This window comes from Atractosteus spatula, chromosome 3 (assembly GCF_055471065.1).
Source record: "Atractosteus spatula isolate fAtrSpa1 chromosome 3, fAtrSpa1.hap1, whole genome shotgun sequence".
Classification (NCBI taxonomy): domain Eukaryota; kingdom Metazoa; phylum Chordata; class Actinopteri; order Semionotiformes; family Lepisosteidae; genus Atractosteus; species Atractosteus spatula.
In genome coordinates, this window is record NC_142708.1 from 65318446 (window position 1) to 65334852 (window position 16407).

At 51.3% G+C, this 16407-nt stretch overlaps 2 protein-coding genes and 1 long non-coding RNA gene across 6 annotated transcripts; 2 read left to right on the forward strand and 1 right to left on the reverse strand.

Annotated features, from left to right (window-relative positions):
- The first annotated feature begins 59 nt into the window (after positions 1–59).
- Positions 60–5348, forward strand: LOC148838209 (uncharacterized). The gene is made up of 2 exons (XR_016090802.1): positions 60–857; positions 1524–5348. It is a non-coding gene; the product is annotated as an uncharacterized LOC148838209 (long non-coding RNA).
- A 19-nt stretch (positions 5349–5367) lies between these two features.
- Positions 5368–13091, reverse strand: LOC148838210 (autophagy-related protein 16-1). 2 transcript variants are annotated; one of them, XR_016090801.1, is made up of 8 exons: positions 12684–13091; positions 10898–10961; positions 10293–10380; positions 9470–9543; positions 8941–9192; positions 8764–8820; positions 7008–7167; positions 5368–5553 (listed from the first exon to the last, which is right to left on the reverse strand). XR_016090801.1 is itself a non-coding variant. In XM_088910478.1 (7 exons), the coding sequence occupies exons 1-7, from the start codon at positions 12769–12771 to the stop codon at positions 7065–7067; spliced, it is 726 nt and encodes a 241-aa protein (XP_088766604.1). In that variant the 5' UTR covers positions 12772–13091; the 3' UTR covers positions 5837–7064. The 2 variants fall into 2 exon arrangements, 1 of the variants encoding a protein (XP_088766604.1); XM_088910478.1 differs by lacking the exon at positions 5368–5553 and having other exon boundaries at positions 5837–7167.
- Positions 13092–13100: 9 nt separating this feature from the next.
- On the forward strand, positions 13101–16184 carry med11 (mediator complex subunit 11). Of its 3 annotated transcripts, none has more exons than XM_088910479.1 (5): positions 13101–13153; positions 13713–13810; positions 14283–14413; positions 14986–15123; positions 15603–16184. In XM_088910479.1, exons 2-5 carry the CDS (start codon positions 13741–13743, stop codon positions 15657–15659), a joined length of 396 nt encoding a protein of 131 aa, XP_088766605.1. In that variant the 5' UTR covers positions 13101–13153; positions 13713–13740; the 3' UTR covers positions 15660–16184. The 3 variants fall into 3 exon arrangements, with proteins under 3 accessions (XP_088766605.1, XP_088766607.1, XP_088766606.1); XM_088910480.1 differs by lacking the exon at positions 13101–13153 and adding an exon at positions 13229–13247; XM_088910481.1 differs by having other exon boundaries at positions 14986–16184.
- The last annotated feature ends 223 nt before the right edge of the window (positions 16185–16407 follow it).

The window sequence follows — 16407 nt, forward strand, 5'->3', positions numbered from 1 at the left end:
CAGCGAGAGGGGGGTGGAGGGGGGGGGGGGGCAGCAAGAAGGCATGGGTATGAGTTGGGTTCAGGGGTGGGTTGGGAGGGGGGTAAAGAAAGATAAAACATCAGCAACACAAAGACCGAAAACATGGTTTCATCCGTCTTTTTGTACATTCATGTGTCAGGTGTAACTTTTTAGAATGTTTATATTCTAGACTAATGATGACTCATCAGAGAGACGAAGAAACAGAACAGGAACAACAGAGGACGAGCATTTTGCTATTACACACGGGTGAATGTCAGAGTTAATATATATTTTTATTTTATTTTTATTATGTTTTGTTTTAGGAATTTGCTGAGTCAGAATACTTAGGGGAGCCAGCTGTGCTAAAACAAGGCTGCTGTTAAAGGCTGTTTTTTTTTGTGTGAGAGGAAACGACTTCTGACCCCAGAATCGAAAGGGGCTCCGGTGATGGGACTCGCTCCTCACTGGGATGGGTTTCTAGCTGGAGGGGTGAAGGAGAGTCATCGCTTCCATGGATGGGCCTTGTGGAGAAATTCAGCGCACTGCAGGTGAACCTGCCCAGCGCTGAAACACACAAGCACGCTTATTTCAGGGCACATATGTGAAAACGCACTTCTGTACACAAAGGGTGGTGGGAGTGTGGAACAAGCAGTCCTGCCATGGTATTGAAGCTGAGACCCTGGTTTCTTTCAAGAAACATCTGGGATCAAACAAACTAGATGGACAGAATGGCTCCTCTCACTTGTTACCCTTATTGTGTTTTTATCCGGACAATTAGTTAATGTTCCTGGACTTGCCCAACCCAACGGGCCACGCTGAGGCCTGATGGGAAGCTGTACCGTGCTGCTCCTCTGCTCGTGAGTTTTCGAAACGGTTGCTGATTATTCCTTTTCTTTAAAATTCCAGCGTGCTCGCCCCGGTCATGAGTCACAGCGTAGCAATCATGCGTTGTAATTGGCGGTGTGGGCTGAGGGTGAACCCCTGAAGAGTCGTCCAGCTCGTTTGGTAGTTGCTAATTGAGGAAATCCACAGAGTTGAGTTTTTCAGTCCCTTTGAGGATTTTGAATCCTCAAGGGGATTGGAAAATTCTAAAATTCTGCTTTTGTCGAATTCTCTTGGAGAGGCGACCTCCAGCTCGCTCCAAGCAAATACCGGAGACAGAGCAGCCCGAGCTGTGGCAAAACTGCCGTCGGTTTTGCGTCAAAGCCCCGGCTTTTTTAAGTTTTGCCCTGACTGCACTTTGCTCCGTTCCTCTCAAGTTTATTTTTGTGAAACATCTGGATTCTGGGGCGAAAGTTCGCAGGAGATTGCAGGCTAGGCTGAGGTCCAGCAGCACCTTCTGCTCCCCAGAAGCAGCAGTGTGTCCTCTGAAAGGAGGGGAGCGTTGCCCCGGATGGGGCAGGGAGTGGGGGAGGAGCTGGGGGGGGAGTGGTGTTCTATTCGGAAAGATGGCCGAGAGAGATCCTTCACCCCCCCTGCATGGTGTTTTGGTGTCTTGCGTTTGAGCCATGCCCTTTCCACAGGTGGAGTCAGAGCGAGTGGGGACCCATTCCCGCTTGTGAGGTGGCCGGCAGCTCTGGCGTGGGTGGGAGTGTGTCCCGGTGAGAGATTACCATGCTGGTTCAAGCAGGGAGGGAGTTGTGGTGCAGTGAGCAAGCCAGACAACTGGGACAGCACCCCTTCCTCAGGATAGCGTCTTCTCCTGCTGCGGCACAGTGTTTCCTGTCCCCATGCTGGGGCATCGGTTTTGGAAACAGCAGCACCACCTTCAGGTCCACTAGCATTATTTCCAACAGTAGCCAAATTAATTTTTACTTCGTCATTGCTCGATCCTGGTCCTGACCCTACCTGGTCTACAACCTTCTAAGGCCTCCAACCTTAGCTTCCTACAGCCATTTACGGGTACGGGTTCTGCACGATACCGAGTTTCTGTACAGCGATCACGTCTTGCTGTTTTTTGTGACGTTCCATGCTGGCTTCTGTGACTTTTGAGTCGCAGTGACGTTGCCTGTGTCCACGGGCTGCCAGCTCGCCCCCGCAGGCCCGGGCAACAGTCTGTGTTTTTCAACAGAAGGCAGGTGTAGCACCGTCTGCTTGAGGAGGACAGTGTTACCGTTGTTGCTATTTCGGAAGCCTTCCCTCATGCTTGTGCAAAACTCTCTATTCCAGCACGAAGGAAGGAGCAGCGAAGGCCGTCCTGTCCATTTTGTAGCCCGTCTCGTGATTCAGTTTTTGTGAAATACTGGCGTATGTAGAGGTTTTGATGTTTGTGCGTTTAACATGGATCACAGCGGAGGGGTGGCAGAGGTGTGGCGCAGACTGGCAAGGGAGGCAGCAGTGTGGCGCAGTGTCAGTGATTGTGGCGCAGACTGGCAAGGGAGGCAGCAGTGTGGCGCAGTGTCAGTGATTGTGGCGCAGACTGGCAGGAGGAGGGAGCAGTGTGGTGCTGTCAGTGATTGTGGCGCAGACTGGCAGGGGAAGCAGCAGTGTGGCGCAGTGTCAGTGATTGTGGCGCAGACTGGCAGGAGGAGGGAGCAGTGTGGCGCAGTGTCAGTGATTGTGGCGCAGACTGGCAGGGGAGGCAGCAGTGTGGTGCTGTCAGTGATTGTGGCGCAGACTGGCAGGAGGAGGCAGCAGTGTGGCGCAGTGTCAGTGATTGTGGCGCAGACTGGCAGGAGGAGGGAGCAGTGTGGTGCTGTCAGTGATTGTGGCGCAGACTGGCAGGGGAAGCAGCAGTGTGGCGCAGTGTCAGTGATTGTGGCGCAGACTGGCAGGGGAGGCAGCAGTGTGGCGCAGTGTCAGTGATTGTGGCGCAGACTGGCAGGAGGAGGGAGCAGTGTGGTGCTGTCAGTGATTGTGGCGCAGACTGGCAGGGGAAGCAGCAGTGTGGCGCAGTGTCAGTGATTGTGCCGCAGACTGGCAGGAGGAGGCAGCTGTGTCAGTGATTGTGGCTCAGACTGGCAGGGGAAGCAGCAGTGTGGCGCAGTGTCAGTGATTGTGGCGCAGACTGGCAGGAGGAGGGAGCAGTGTGGTGCTGTCAGTGATTGTGGCGCAGACTGGCAGGGGAAGCAGCAGTGTGGCGCAGTGTCAGTGATTGTGCCGCAGACTGGCAGGAGGAGGCAGCTGTGTCAGTGATTGTGGCTCAGACTGGCAGGGGAAGCAGCAGTGTGGCGCAGTGTCAGTGATTGTGGCGCAGACTGGCAGGGGAGGCAGCAGTGTGGCGCAGTGTCAGTGATTGTGGCACAGACTGTCAGGGGAGGCAGCAGTGTGGCGCAGTGTCAGTGATTGTGGCGCAGACTGACAGGGGAGGCAGCTGTGTCAGTGATTGTGGCGCAGACTGGCAGGGGAAGCAGCAGCAGTGTGGCGCAGTGTCAGTGATTGTGGCGCAGACTGGCAGGGGAGGCAGCAGTGTGGCGCAGTGTCAGTGATTGTGGCGCAGACTGGCAGGGGAGGCAGCAGTGTGGCGCAGTGTCAGTGACTGTGGCGCAGACTGACAGGGGAGGCAGCTGTGTCAGTGATTGTGGCGCAGACTGGCAGGGGAAGCAGCAGTGTGGCGCAGTGTCAGTGATTGTGGCGCAGACTGGCAGGGGAAGCAGCAGTGTGGCGCAGTGTCAGTGATTGTGGCGCAGACTGGCAGGGGAGGCAGCATTGTGGCGCAGTGTCAGTGATTGTGGCACAGACTGGCAGGGGAGGCAGCTGTGTCAGTGATTGTGGCGCAGACTGGCAGGGGAAGCAGCAGTGTGGCGCAGTGTCAGTGATTGTGGCGCAGACTGGCAGGGGAGGCAGCTGTGTCAGCGAGTGTAGCGCAGACTGGCAGGGGTGTCAGCAGTGTGGCACAGACTGGCAGTGGGGAGGAAGTGACAGAGGAGCAGCTCCAAGCAGGGTGTGCCCTGGCCAATGAAAAACAGGCGACTGTCTGAGGTCAGGCCAAGGGGGCCTTCTCCTGAGCAGCCTGTTGCTGTGTGTTGGCATCCAATCTGGATTCAGCACTAGACCTCACGTTTTCACCCCCTGAGCTTAGGATTTGACTTGACGCTGGAGGGCAGAGGAAGGGAGGGGCTGTAAGACAGGTGTTTTCAGTGACTTACACCCCCACACACACACAGATGATGGGTTCTGCTGCTGAAGACCGCAATGAGAGGTTCTGAAAGTAAACACAGTAGTTAAGCCCTGGCCCTGCTGGGTTCATTACAGAGTGCTTTAAATAGAGTTAATGAATGAATGTGGGTCCACTTGCACTGATCATCTGAACTACTGATCCAGGTGGCTCACATGGAGGCTCAGCTGGAGTGACCTAGAAGACCCTGTTGCTTTCCGGGTTCAGGGCTGCCGATCGCCTAGACTGTAGGCAGTAGCGCCACCCAGTGCCCCTGTTTGGAACCACGACCTCACCACATTGTAGTCAGGCCATCATTAACGTGGAGCCTCTGTGTGACCAAACCCAGTACGCCAGCATCCACCAGAAACTGCATACTTGTGCAACTTTGTAAGTGTAAAAATAACAATAAAAAATCACCCTGCTATAATCAAAGAAGACAATTGTTGCCATTTTCTTTCTGTAATTAACAGGCTGTGAGCTAAGCCGATCTGCCCTGTGGTTTTCTCACAGACTGAGTGTGAGCACAGCGAGGCTGCGGAGGGACAGGGAGAGGGGGAGCTTTCGGACCGCTCGGGTCTGGAGGGGTGTACCAGGCGGCCCATGAGCTCGGCTTTGAGCCTCCGCTCAGCAGCGAGCAGTGTAGGGTCCCCAGGAAAGGAACTTTCTCAGATCAGTTTCTGCTACACGCTCTTCTTGCATGCTGGGCCAGCCCTGCGTTCCACGTGTGAACAGTCCTGGATCATTTCGAGCTGAGATTTTTAGCAGAGTTTCTCCTCTGTATTGTGGAAGAGGGCGCTGGCTTCGGAAACTCTGACCACTAAACCGGTCACCGGGGCCTTTTTGGTTCAGTTAACGTTTTCCAGAACCATGACCCTGCTGTCTGTATAGATCCGAACCAGCCCAGTCCAGAAGCTCCCCACTCTTGCTGAAGTCTTCAGTTTTAGAAAAACAAAACAACTGAGTCTCTAGACGACCAAGTATCACACCAGAGTTTCTTGTTAAAAAGAAGACAATTTCAAAGCTACTACTATTACTACTAAATTTAAAAAAACTAAACTACTACCTGGTAATTTAATTAATTCATAAATATTAAAACAAGGTAAAACAACCAAGATACTGTATAAGCAATATGTTATTTTAGTCAAGAAAATGAAGAAAAACTAAAAAAACGTTGAAAAATTTGTCGCTTCTTTATTTTGTACTGCATTTTAGACAATGTTTTAAAAGAAAAATAAAATGTTAAAAATGCCGAATGTTTCTGCGTGGATTTCCTGTGCGGTTGCGCGTTCCAATGTCTGCGGGGGCTGGGATCTCGTGGCGCTGTTCTTGACCCAGAGGTGCCAGTGCTTCGTGCCAGGCTGCGGGCACACAGGAGCCCGTCTGCCCAGGTGTCTGTGATCATGCTGGGCGCTGTTGGCAAGCCACTTGGTGTGCTGGTTCTCAGGGGCTGGCGGCTACAGAGCAAAAGTGTGTTCAGGATGTGGAGAGTCACTGTTCCCTGCGCTCACTGTCTGGGAGGACTGGTGTCACAAGATTTGAAGGTATTTTTTTGTATTAATACTAAATGGAAATATTAAAATTGCTACACATACACACTCTTCACATACACTGACCCTGTCCTACCCCCCCTACGTACACACACGTACACACTGATCCTGTCCTACCACAGACGCTTACTCAGGCATATGTTATTAAGGTAGCAAGTCATCCTTAAGAAAAACACAGCCTTCTGCGTTATCCCAGGAGCTCTTTATTCATGTGAGCACAACAAAGAGGAACAAAGGGAAACCAGACAGAACAACATCCATTACAATGGAGGGGGAACATGAACTGTAAACGAAGGGCCTTTGATCTGAAATGTAGCTAACATTACGTTAGCTAGTCTACAGTTTTCATCTATAACACAGCTCTTCAACACGCACCACTGGCCTTGTCTGCAGTAGGAGCGAAGTCATATCAGGTACATTTCTTACAGACACTCCTTTCTTAAAAGCGCGAGGCAGAGACAGCATCAGGGTCCGGAGCCATCTGCTGGCTTGAGCAACGCCAGCACCGGTCTTGACACGGGCCAGCCCGGTCCCCCCCAGTGCAAGACCACAGCTCCCTGCCCAGCCCGACCCGCGTTTAGAAGCCCATTCACTCTTCCCCCTTGATAAGCACTGCGGGCATGGCGGAGGAGGAGTCGGGTTCAAAAACAGGGGGAAGGCTGATGGAGGGGGGGTTGTGGTGAGGAGTGTGGTCCAGCAACAATTTGGAATCCCAGAGGCGTCAGTAGTGATAAGCCGCCGTGACATTCCGAAAATATACGAGACTTCATTCTTTGCTAGCTAAAGTGTAAGGAGTCTCCCACTGCTGTAAACCCCCAGACAGCGAGTGGCTCTCCCCCAACATGTCCATGACAGAACCCACATTATGAAGCTGAGGCATCTGCACAGCACATCCTGGCTCATGCTGTGGCTCAGCACAGGGTGGGGCTAACTCTCACCTGAGACTTTGTAACTCAGGATCTGGGGTCGGGGGCTGCTGATTGGGGATCTTTGCTTCCTGAAACAGTGGCTTACTTTGTACCCCATAAAACCCCAAACCCTAAACCCAGGAAAAAAAAACCACTAAAAAACACTATTCTTTCAAGGTCATTGGGGGAATGAATACTTCTGTTTACGTATTCACAAAAAAACACAAGTTTCTCTTACAAACCAGATCTGCAACAGCTGGAGGTCACCTGCTCAAAGATAGAGTTCTGGCATAGGAAACGAGTTACTACCCCTTTAATTACAATAATACCGACAGCTGCAGTCGATCGCAGTGTAGAGTCTTCACAGGAAGAGCTGCAGCGCCTCCACTATGTTTAGAAACAGGAGGGATGCTTCCTGTGTGATAGACGAGGGTGCAAGCTTCCTTATTCTACCAGGGGTCAAAGTTCAGGGGTCACTTCCTAGGTGAGGTTCCGGGGCTTCGCTCAGGTCTAGGGAGCAACAGGGTCTCCTCCCTCAGTCTCCCCTTCCGTCCCACCAAGGGCTCGAACCCGGAGCTCCAAGTCCCTCGTACAGCTGGCTGTCAGCAGGGACCTGGTGGGGAGGGGGGGGGGGGGCAGAGAGACGGAAGGCAGGGGTGGAGGAGAGAGCAGAGAGGCGCAGGCCCGCGAAAAGGAAGTGGTTACAAGAGTGAGCCCATAAAGAACGTTCGGGTGTGGTTGTGGCCGGAGAGAGAACGGGAGTATCAGGTGGAGCTGCAAGTGCAGTGCAGTGCAAATCCACGATGGCAGTGATGGCGCTGTGATGTGCGTTCTTCGTCTGGGTGATCCAATATTACTGGCCAGGCCATGGACGTAAACACAGACACTGGGACCCTCTGTCACACCATAGGCAGACTGGGCAGCCATATCATCCTGCAACTCATAACGGATAACCCAGTGAAGCTCAGCAATGTGTGAGCCTGGTCAGTACCTGGATGGGAGACCTCCTGGGAAAAACTAAGGTTGCTGCTGGAAGAGGTGTTAGTGGGGCCAGCAGGGGGCGCTCACCCTGCGGTCCATGTGGGTCCTAATGCCCCAGTATAGTGACGGGAGAGATGTAAAACCGAGGTCCTGACTCTCTGTGGTCATTAAAAATCCCAGGTCGTTTCTCGAAAAGAGTAGGAGTGTTACTCCGGTGTCCTGGCCAAATTTCCCCCTGGCCTTTACCAATCATGGCCTCCTAATAATCCCCTTCTATGAATTGGCTTCATTACTCTGCTCTCCTCCCCACTGATAGCTGATGTGTGGGGAGTGTACTGGTGCACTATAGCTGCTGTCGCATCATTGGTGGTGGTGGAAGGGAGTCTGCATCACCTGTAAAGCGCTTTGAGTGGAGTGTCCAGGAAAGCTCTATATAAGTGTAAGCAATTATTGTTACTATTATACTGCCTGGGCTTGGAATGCACATCTGAACAACGTCACAGCTCTCAGTCCTTTATGGGTCAGCGAGCTGCGAGGCTCCCTCTTCAAGATGAGCCCGTGGTGGCATGTCAGCCCTCCGCCCCAGGCCTCCTCTCCTCATACACTCATGACAACACAGCACTGCCTTTGATAACCACTGGTGTTTCAGTTTCTCTTTCAACAAATTTCTTTTTAAAGAGGCTGTGTAAACGCTCTGCAGGATGCAGGGGATCTGAGATTCTGCAGGAGGGATTAAGGTATGTTGGAAGAATGAATGTTGGCATGACAATGGCTGGTTGTGGTCAAGGATGTTATATAGCAGGGGCAATGATGTCGCGAAAGATGGCACTATCTTTTGTGTGTATTATGCGAGGCCATTAATGGGAGTCCAGAGGCACACTGTATGTGTAAGAGGTAGGATAATAGACCTGGTGAAATGTATTGTGTTGTTTTAAAAATTGTAACTGACTAAGTAATCAGAAAAGGAAAAAATAAGACATTTAAAATGAAAATGTGTAGCGCTCTGTCATTCTAGTAGCATTCATATCATCTGTGGCAGAGAACTGTGAACTGATCATGTAAATTATTAAGAAAAAAATGTCACCACAGGCATTAAGTACAAAGGAGGGTGTATTAAGGAGTGTGGTTTAAAAGATGTGGTTTAGCAGGTGGGTGTATTAACGGGTGTGGTTTAGCAGGAGGGGGGTCGGATGCGGACTGTGGGGTAGAGAGAAAGGACGGGGCTTACAGGCGGGGTGTTCGGTGTCGGAGACGCTTCTTCAGCCTGTTTGTTAGGCGGAGCCACCTGTTAAAGAGAGGAAGGACTGTCAGACAAAGTCTCTCTGGCCTCCCTCTTTCACTCACGCCATCGCACCTTCCTGTGTCCTCACGTCACTGTTTCCCACAGTCCCCCTCTCTCTCTTACCTCTCCTGGGCATCATTGTGCAGGTTCACCCTCTCTGCCTGCTCCCGCTTCTCCTCCAGCCAGCGCTGCAGCAGCTCCTCCCTCTCCCTCTCTGCCTGCCCCAGCCCCGCCTCCAGCCCCGCCCGGCTCTGCCGCAGGCCCGCCAGCTCCTCCGCCTGCTGCTCCAGCTGCAGCTCGCACTCCAGCAGGCTGGCCTGCAGCGTGGTGGCCAGGCGGGACAGAGAGACGGCCTCCGTGCGGTAACGGCTCACTCTGGGAGAGGGTCAGAGGTCAGCCAGGCTGTGTACATGCGATGGCATGGTGCAGTGCTTGCAACAGGACATGAGAGTGCATGTGTGTGTGGAGCGTGTGGGCAGATGTGGGGGTGAGCCCCGCCCCCCACGTGCTCCCCACTGTGGGAGAGGCCCGCCCCCCACGTGCTCCCCACTGTGGGAGAGCCCCGCCCCCCACGTGCTCCCCACTGTGGGAGAGGCCCGCCCCCCACGTGCTCCCCACTGTGGGAGAGGCCCGCCCCCCACGTGCTACTCACTGTGAGTGACAGTACTGCAGCTCCGCCTCCATCAGACCCAGGCGGGCAGTGAGCTCTGACACTGTCTCAGAGAGCTGAGGGAATCAAAACGCCAGGAACAACATGAGCAACATGCAGGACAGGCTCCAATACCCAGTGAATCTGCCACTCATCCAATTCTAAACACGCTAACAATAAAGCACGTGGATTTTATTACCAGACTGATACAAATATATTGAGAGGCACTTCTTAACACAGTCCAGTTAAATTGCTACCAAAGAACAAAAAATCAGTACTTCCTCTGAAAGAGTGGTGCCTGATTTAATTACCATAGTCAGGAATAAATTCTTGGAAATTGCCAAAATTTACTGGTCTGGCAGAATCTACCTGCAATGGACTACCGGTATAGCTGACACTGTCTACATGTGAAAATCTGAACCGTGCACAAGTTAAGATTTTTCTATCACAAAGGGTCTATTCCTACGGTAGGATTCCTCCACTGCTCCACACTCAGAAAAGCACAGGTGTCTAACCCGTCAGCGGCCAGCAGGGGGAGTGCTCCCTCTGAAACGGAGCAGAGGAAACTTCATGCAAAAAACGTAGGGGTCGCCCAGCAGGTCAGCCTGCATAAAACGTGATTATTTGTCTGCGAAAGAATTGGGTGCTGTGATCAAAGTGCCTTCTTCTACAAAAGGAGAAAAGGGGGCTGTTAACTCCTTCTTCCCAGTAATCGCCCACCCACCCACTCACTCACCCCTTGGGTCACGGCCCAGCTAAATAGTCGCGTTTTTGATCAGCGTCTCTGCTGGACAGCGGACATCAGAGGACAGGCGTGACCCCTCACCTGCTGGCGGGCGAGCCGGCTCTCTCTCAGCTCCAGCTGCACGCGGACCGGATCCTCCAGAGACTGCGCCCACCCGCTGGCGTCTGGGCTGCGGGAGAGACGCGCTCATCAGAGACTGCGGGCGCCGCCCGGTTCCTCTTGCACAGCGGCACAGCAGTACTGGAGCCACACTCGTGATGCCCCGAAACACGGCTTCATTTATGAGAGTGTGATTTTAGAGCCTACCACGCATCTCAGCATTGTAATATTCGTATTGTATACTGTATTTCTTCCACTTGTAGTATTATGGATTTTTGTACCTGCTCATTTTGAGTCCTGTTCATTTTCGCCACTCGGTGTTGTATATTCTTTCACAGTGTGGCACATTTTATTAAGGAGGGCTCCAGATTCATACCTAAAGGGTCAAGGGTTCAAATCCCAGATACACAGCTGCTGTGTCCAAAGTACTCACTCACCCAAACTGCTCTGGGAAGACAACCCAGCTCAGGAGTACACATGAGCACGGTGGTTGTTTTGGATAAATGCATCAGCCAAATAACAAATATTATTATTAACATCCCTTTGGTCTCGCCAGACCAAATGACCCCTGTTGGACGGCTCTGTACCTGAACTGCTTGGCTTCCTCCCACAAGGCCTCCCGCAGGTCCAGTCTCTCCAGCAGTCGGGAATCTGCGGGCACAAGAGCTGCCCGTCACTCGCGCCCTGCTGCAGACGTTTCCCATGATCCTCGGGCACCGCCGTGTGCCATTCCTTTCCAGCAGCGTCGGAGAGTCAGCCCGTGCGGGGTCTCCCCACGCCCCTGGCTCAGACAGCCAGGGGGTGCTGAAGCTGCTCTCCTCCTCAGCTGGGGTGCTCCCTGCCCATCCCTGGACTCACACCAGGAGGGTTGCGGGTTCAGATCCCAGGTGAGGCACAGCTGTTGCAACTTCGATCTGGGTACTCATTGCTGGATGACATCAGTACTGGATGTAACCAGTCACCATTATCGGTGGGATACGTCACATCTGCCTCAATGCCCTCTGCAATCAGAGGGTTGTAAGGCAGGCTGACAGCAGTATAGAGCGTGTGACACGCCTCTCCTCTAGTAGCGTACACATATCTCATCTGGGAGTAACAATAAGAGTTTATCTCCTCTACGATTTTGCTTTTAAATAAGTATGCTTTTTCCCTGTAGTGTTTACAGGAAATCTTGTTTGTCCTGACCTCTCTGATAGTGATGGTTATGTAGTATTGCTGCAAAACAAAATTACCCCTAGGAGGTTCTAACAACAGTAATAATATTATTACAACATAACTATTGTTACTGCTGCCATTTGTTTTTTTGTTTATACCACACAGTAAACCGAATTCGCTGAGGAGCGGACCGCTTTTAAATACTTTGTCTCCCTCTAGCGACTAACGTGGAAATCGCAACCCGCCTCGCACACAGGCACTACTCGAGTGTAATACAATCATCAACTGGATCTCGAACCGGACACCGGCGGAATCTTAAAGAGAGTAAAGGGCCGAAACTCTTGTGCGCCAGGTGCATTAGCGCTTAGCTCGCACCTGCAAAGCTGTAATGTGTGCATATTGTTTGAGGTCATTTTAGGAGCGCAGGCTCGTATTTAACACTACCAGTGTGCGCTGCGCTCAAGTTTGTTTTTTTATTTCTCAAGTTTAAAGGGGAGCATAGCTGAGAATCCTCTCAAATCAGCCACTCTCCCCTGTCACTATCGTAGATTTTCACCTTCCATTCCACAATCCAAAGACAATTCACTTTTTCGAACAGTAAAACGGAACTTGAAAATCAAAGGGAAGAGGAAACGGGACGCCAATCCCAAAGACTTGATATTTCTGGGCATAGATAAGATCACTTTATTGGCCATATATCATTTCTTGTATTAGGAATTTGTCCTTTCGCACACCCCAGCTTGCTCTCCATGAGACACACAGACAGGGAGAGAAGCTTGGGGTTAGAGCGCAGGGTCAGCCATTTATACGGCACCCCTGGAGCAGTTGGGGTTAAGGGCCTCGCTCAGGGGCCCAATGGAGTAGGATTCCTCTGCCGGCCGCGGGATACGAACCGGCAACTTTCCAGCCACCGGCGCAGATGCTTAGCCACCGCACCGCCGCATGTATATATACAAAAATGACACCAAATGTATTAATGGGAACTTCGCCATGCCAGAACACCCTCCGTTAAGCGCATTGATTACAGGACATACACTGGGAATTTTGTGGCACGAAACCTCACTCACAGGTCGAAACAACCTGCGCAGGTACAACCCACCGTGTCCTGATCGCTATCTGTATCTGACAGATTTCTCAGGAAACTCTGGCCAGCTTTGAACAAGCCAGGTACTGTCTGTTGTCAAACAGGACACTCTCGGTCGGGAATATCAGTCTTACACGAACTGAACCAGCGCTCGTACGGGTCCCTCTGGAGAGAATCTCGCTTCAGTAGCTCCGAGCGGACGTGAGTCTTCCACCTCTCCATCTTCCCGGCGTTCAATCCCCTCGACTCGGTGGGGAGCCCTACTGCTCGGGGTCGACCGCGGTCACGATGGGCCGTGGTCAGCTGACAGGGTCATCTTAGTTAAAGAGTACCGTGGGCATTTAAAGTTATCTTTAAAAACAACAACCGGTTCAATAAATGCGTAAAAGGAAAGACAATTGTAAAATATGAACAAACTCCAACTTGCTCCGCTGACTCGCTGCGATTCGGGGTTCTGTTCCTGTATTTTTAAGCTTCGCCTTTCCAGGCCGTACTCAGCGTGGAGGAGGTTTGTCCCTTGGTTCTTGCCGTGTCAGGTGACCATATACTGACTGCCCGTATACGGAAGAGGAGAGTTCTGGTGAAACTGGCGGGGAGATTAATTGTAGGTTTGTGTTGAAATTGAGCATCTTAAACCCGGGATAGTCGCAGATCGAAGTGTGTTGTGGTTAGCCGGATAGCAGTATTATTATTTTGTGGTTGGTAACTGTCTATCTGTATATAGTTAGAGTAGCTTCGGGTACTGGAGATATCTGATAAGTGTCATGCTTGATAAATCGCTGTAAATAAATTAAAAGTTAATAAATGTCAACGAAAAACGTTTAGAAAAGACGAATTTATAACGAGGAGGTGCATTTAGTCTTTAGAAAGCGACTTAAATACTCTAGACGGCCAGTAGAGTTTCTTACGTCAACGATTTGTTCGAAGTGTGCGCTAACAGGAAATTTGTTAGGAAATTCATATCAAAATAAAAGCAAAATAAGGAAAACAGCATTTAAGCGCCGTACACGTTTGTTAATTTTTGTCAGTACTCTTCATTTCAGCGATGTGCAGGCTGTTCGGATGTGGGAACTGGTGTTGAACTGTTCCCAGTAAAGTGAACAGGACTGGGGGTTATCCAGACATATTCATACTGACCCCCCCGTCCCTTCTCTCTCTCTCAGCCTCAGTGCGGTGCTGGATAGAAGCACGATGGCAAATGACAGACTGCGAGCCCTGGAGGACGTTGAGAAGGAGATCGCTGTCATCTTGCAGAGTGCAGGTTGGTGTGATGTCATCATCATCTCTCCTGTGACATCACAGTGCTGGGGCTGACATCATTGTGAGAAGTGTGCATTGTTGAAGTAACTAGAGCATCACCAGCAGGATGCAGTGATGGAGTAGTGGGAAATAACTTGGATTGCAGGCACAGTTGTAGAACAGTTCACGAGCAAGACCCTTCACTCAACTGAAACTGCCAGATTTTAAAGAGTGTCCTGTAACCTCTGCATTTTTTAATCACATTTTTTAGTCTTGCTCAGTGCTCTGTGTTCTGTAGTCAAAAGTACTACTGCATGTACAGGTAGGTGCAATATCTTTACTAAATAGAAGCTTGTTTCTTCTCTTCAGTTTAGTAAGGGAATAAAATCAGCAAGAGGAGCTGTGACTGAGGAGTCCTCGCAAATCCAGGGCCTGTTCACTCTGTGCCCAACCTGCTCCGTGTTTAACTGATTTCTCCCTTGTGTCTCCTGCAGGGAGCATCGTGCTGGAGCTGTCGAAGGAGAAGCACAACGCCAGTTACCTGGAGAGACAGCTCACCCAGTTCACCTCCTCTGTCAACAGGGTGGAGAGTGAACTGAGCTCACAGATACGCTACCTCACGCAGGTGAGACAACTGTGGGGGGCTTGGGGGACCTCGAGAGATGCAGAGGAAGACCTCACTGACCGCAGAGAGAGACAGTGAGAGTCCAAAAGCGACAGATGTACTGAGATTAAGGCCCAAGTGAAATGTTCTCACAGAAAGAGTGACCTTAAAACTGCACTAATGTTCTGAACAACACGTCACAGATCCAGGTTTTCTTCCAAATACCCTTAGTTGAAAATGTGATTCCAAACACAGCAAGATCGGTTCAATAGGTCAGGAAAATGGGACCATTCTAGCCATTTGCCAGTCAGAAACTTGAGCAAAATGTTCAGACAGCAGTTTCCGGTTCTCCTTATTTTTGGAAGGATTTATAACTCTCGCACAAAATCCATTAGAACAGCGGTACTGGGAGGTTTACCTGGCAGTAGGTTGTCTTCACACTGGTGTTTGTGATAGTTCCTGCTTGTTCTTTCTCTAGAGTTGCAAAATGAGAGTTTAATAAGGAAGGAGATGGCCCGAATAACCAGATGCCTGGATACTCTTAGGATGAGCCCTGCTCAAAACACACTGACTCTCCCTCCCCTACCTTCCAGGTGGCCACAGGGCAGCCTCACGAGGGCTCCACTTACTCCGCCAGAAAGGACTGCCAGATGGCTCTGAACCGGGCCGACTACGCGCGGGTCAAGCTGGGCGAGCTGGGCCGCACCTGCGAGCTGCTGCTGGACCCGCAGGTGTGACACCGGCGCGCACTGCCGCTGGGCACCCTGGGATCCACCAGGCGTAGACCCCAGGACATGCGCAGGCGCTGTACTGCTGGATCCTTAGCCATGACGGACAGACTCCCAGTGCCACAGAGACGGGCAGCCGAAGGGCCCAGTGAGCTGGCGCCCTGGTTATGATCCTGGGACTGGGGTACAGGGGAGCGTAGCTCTGGCCCTGGCAAGGTGCAGTCTCCCCAGGTTTTCATTCTTGTTGGCATAACAGCTAATTATTGGTTTAATTAGACAATCCCAACAGACTGCAGCTCTCTAGAGCCATAGTTGTGCCCCCTTGACATAAGAGCTCATCCTGGACCTTGGCTGTGATCCTGGCTGTAGGGACTCAATGTCCCTAATGTCAGTACTCTCACTGGCCAGAATTTTAGGAACTTTGTTGGATCTATGGCAAGCAGCAGGAGCAGCTTGACCCTGATGTGATCTGTGTTCTGCAGGGTTCAGTGCCGTCCAGTCCCACCCCACTGCTCCCACAGTGTCCCCCTCACTCCTGACTCGTAAAGGTGTGTGGTCACTCTGCGCCTTCCACCCTGGCAGGACGGAGACCTGGGTCCAGGCCAGGGAAGGTGAGACTGACGTCAGGCCCCTGCTCCTCAGCCTCAGCCACACACACCGCCCTGCATTACAGACGTGGGGTTCCTAATATTATGGCCAGTGAGCATGAAGGCTAAGGATATAGCTAAGATGTAACCATGCAGTAGGGACTGGAACCATCATAGTGTACATTCGAGTCAGAAATACTAAGAAATAAAACTGAGACCACTGGCGTTGTTTTTGCTACTACAGTCCATGGATTCATTTGTAAAGCACAACGCTGTAGCAATGTGTAGGTGTTGAAGCAGGTTTCAGTGGAGTCTTCACCACTTGCAGTAGAGATATTGCAGCGGTCCCACTGTGGAAGTACAAGGGAAACTTCTGTTCTGGGCCCAGCTCAGGCCGGAGTGGTTTTGGGGTGTTGGAGGTTTCAGCTTTGTGTTTTGAAACAGCTGAAACAATGCAATAAATTTGAGTGTGAGTGACTGCTCTCCTACGCTCTTTTCAATAACGGTGGTACCGTCTAGATATGTTCTATAAGACCTACTGAAGACCATAATTACACCACCCAGTGTGCAGATTGAAGAATAGGATTGTATTTTCTCTTAGTTCCATTTTCTTTCATAGCAAAAAAGTCCCATCACTCTTTACGCATCTCTCCTTTCCCTTCACAATTGAATGAGATTTTCAGCTCACACTCAGGGGCGA

Excerpts from the sequence above, each read along its gene's own strand:
- LOC148838210 (XM_088910478.1), bottom strand. The coding sequence starts at position 12,771 with ATGGAGAGGTGGAAGACTCACGTCCGCTCGGAGCTACTGAAGCGAGAT. Across the intron at positions 10,381-10,897 it reads GAGGAAGCCAAGCAGTTCAG|CCCAGACGCCAGCGGGTGGG; the intron begins GTACAGAGCCGT and ends TCTCTCCCGCAG. Across the intron at positions 9,193-9,469 it reads CTGCAGTACTGTCACTCACA|AGTGAGCCGTTACCGCACGG; the intron begins GTGAGTAGCACG and ends ACCCTCTCCCAG.
- med11 (XM_088910479.1), top strand. The coding sequence starts at position 13,741 with ATGGCAAATGACAGACTGCGAGCCCTGGAGGACGTTGAGAAGGAGATC. Across the intron at positions 14,414-14,985 it reads AGATACGCTACCTCACGCAG|GTGGCCACAGGGCAGCCTCA; the intron begins GTGAGACAACTG and ends CCTACCTTCCAG. Across the intron at positions 15,124-15,602 it reads AGCTGCTGCTGGACCCGCAG|GGTTCAGTGCCGTCCAGTCC; the intron begins GTGTGACACCGG and ends TGTGTTCTGCAG.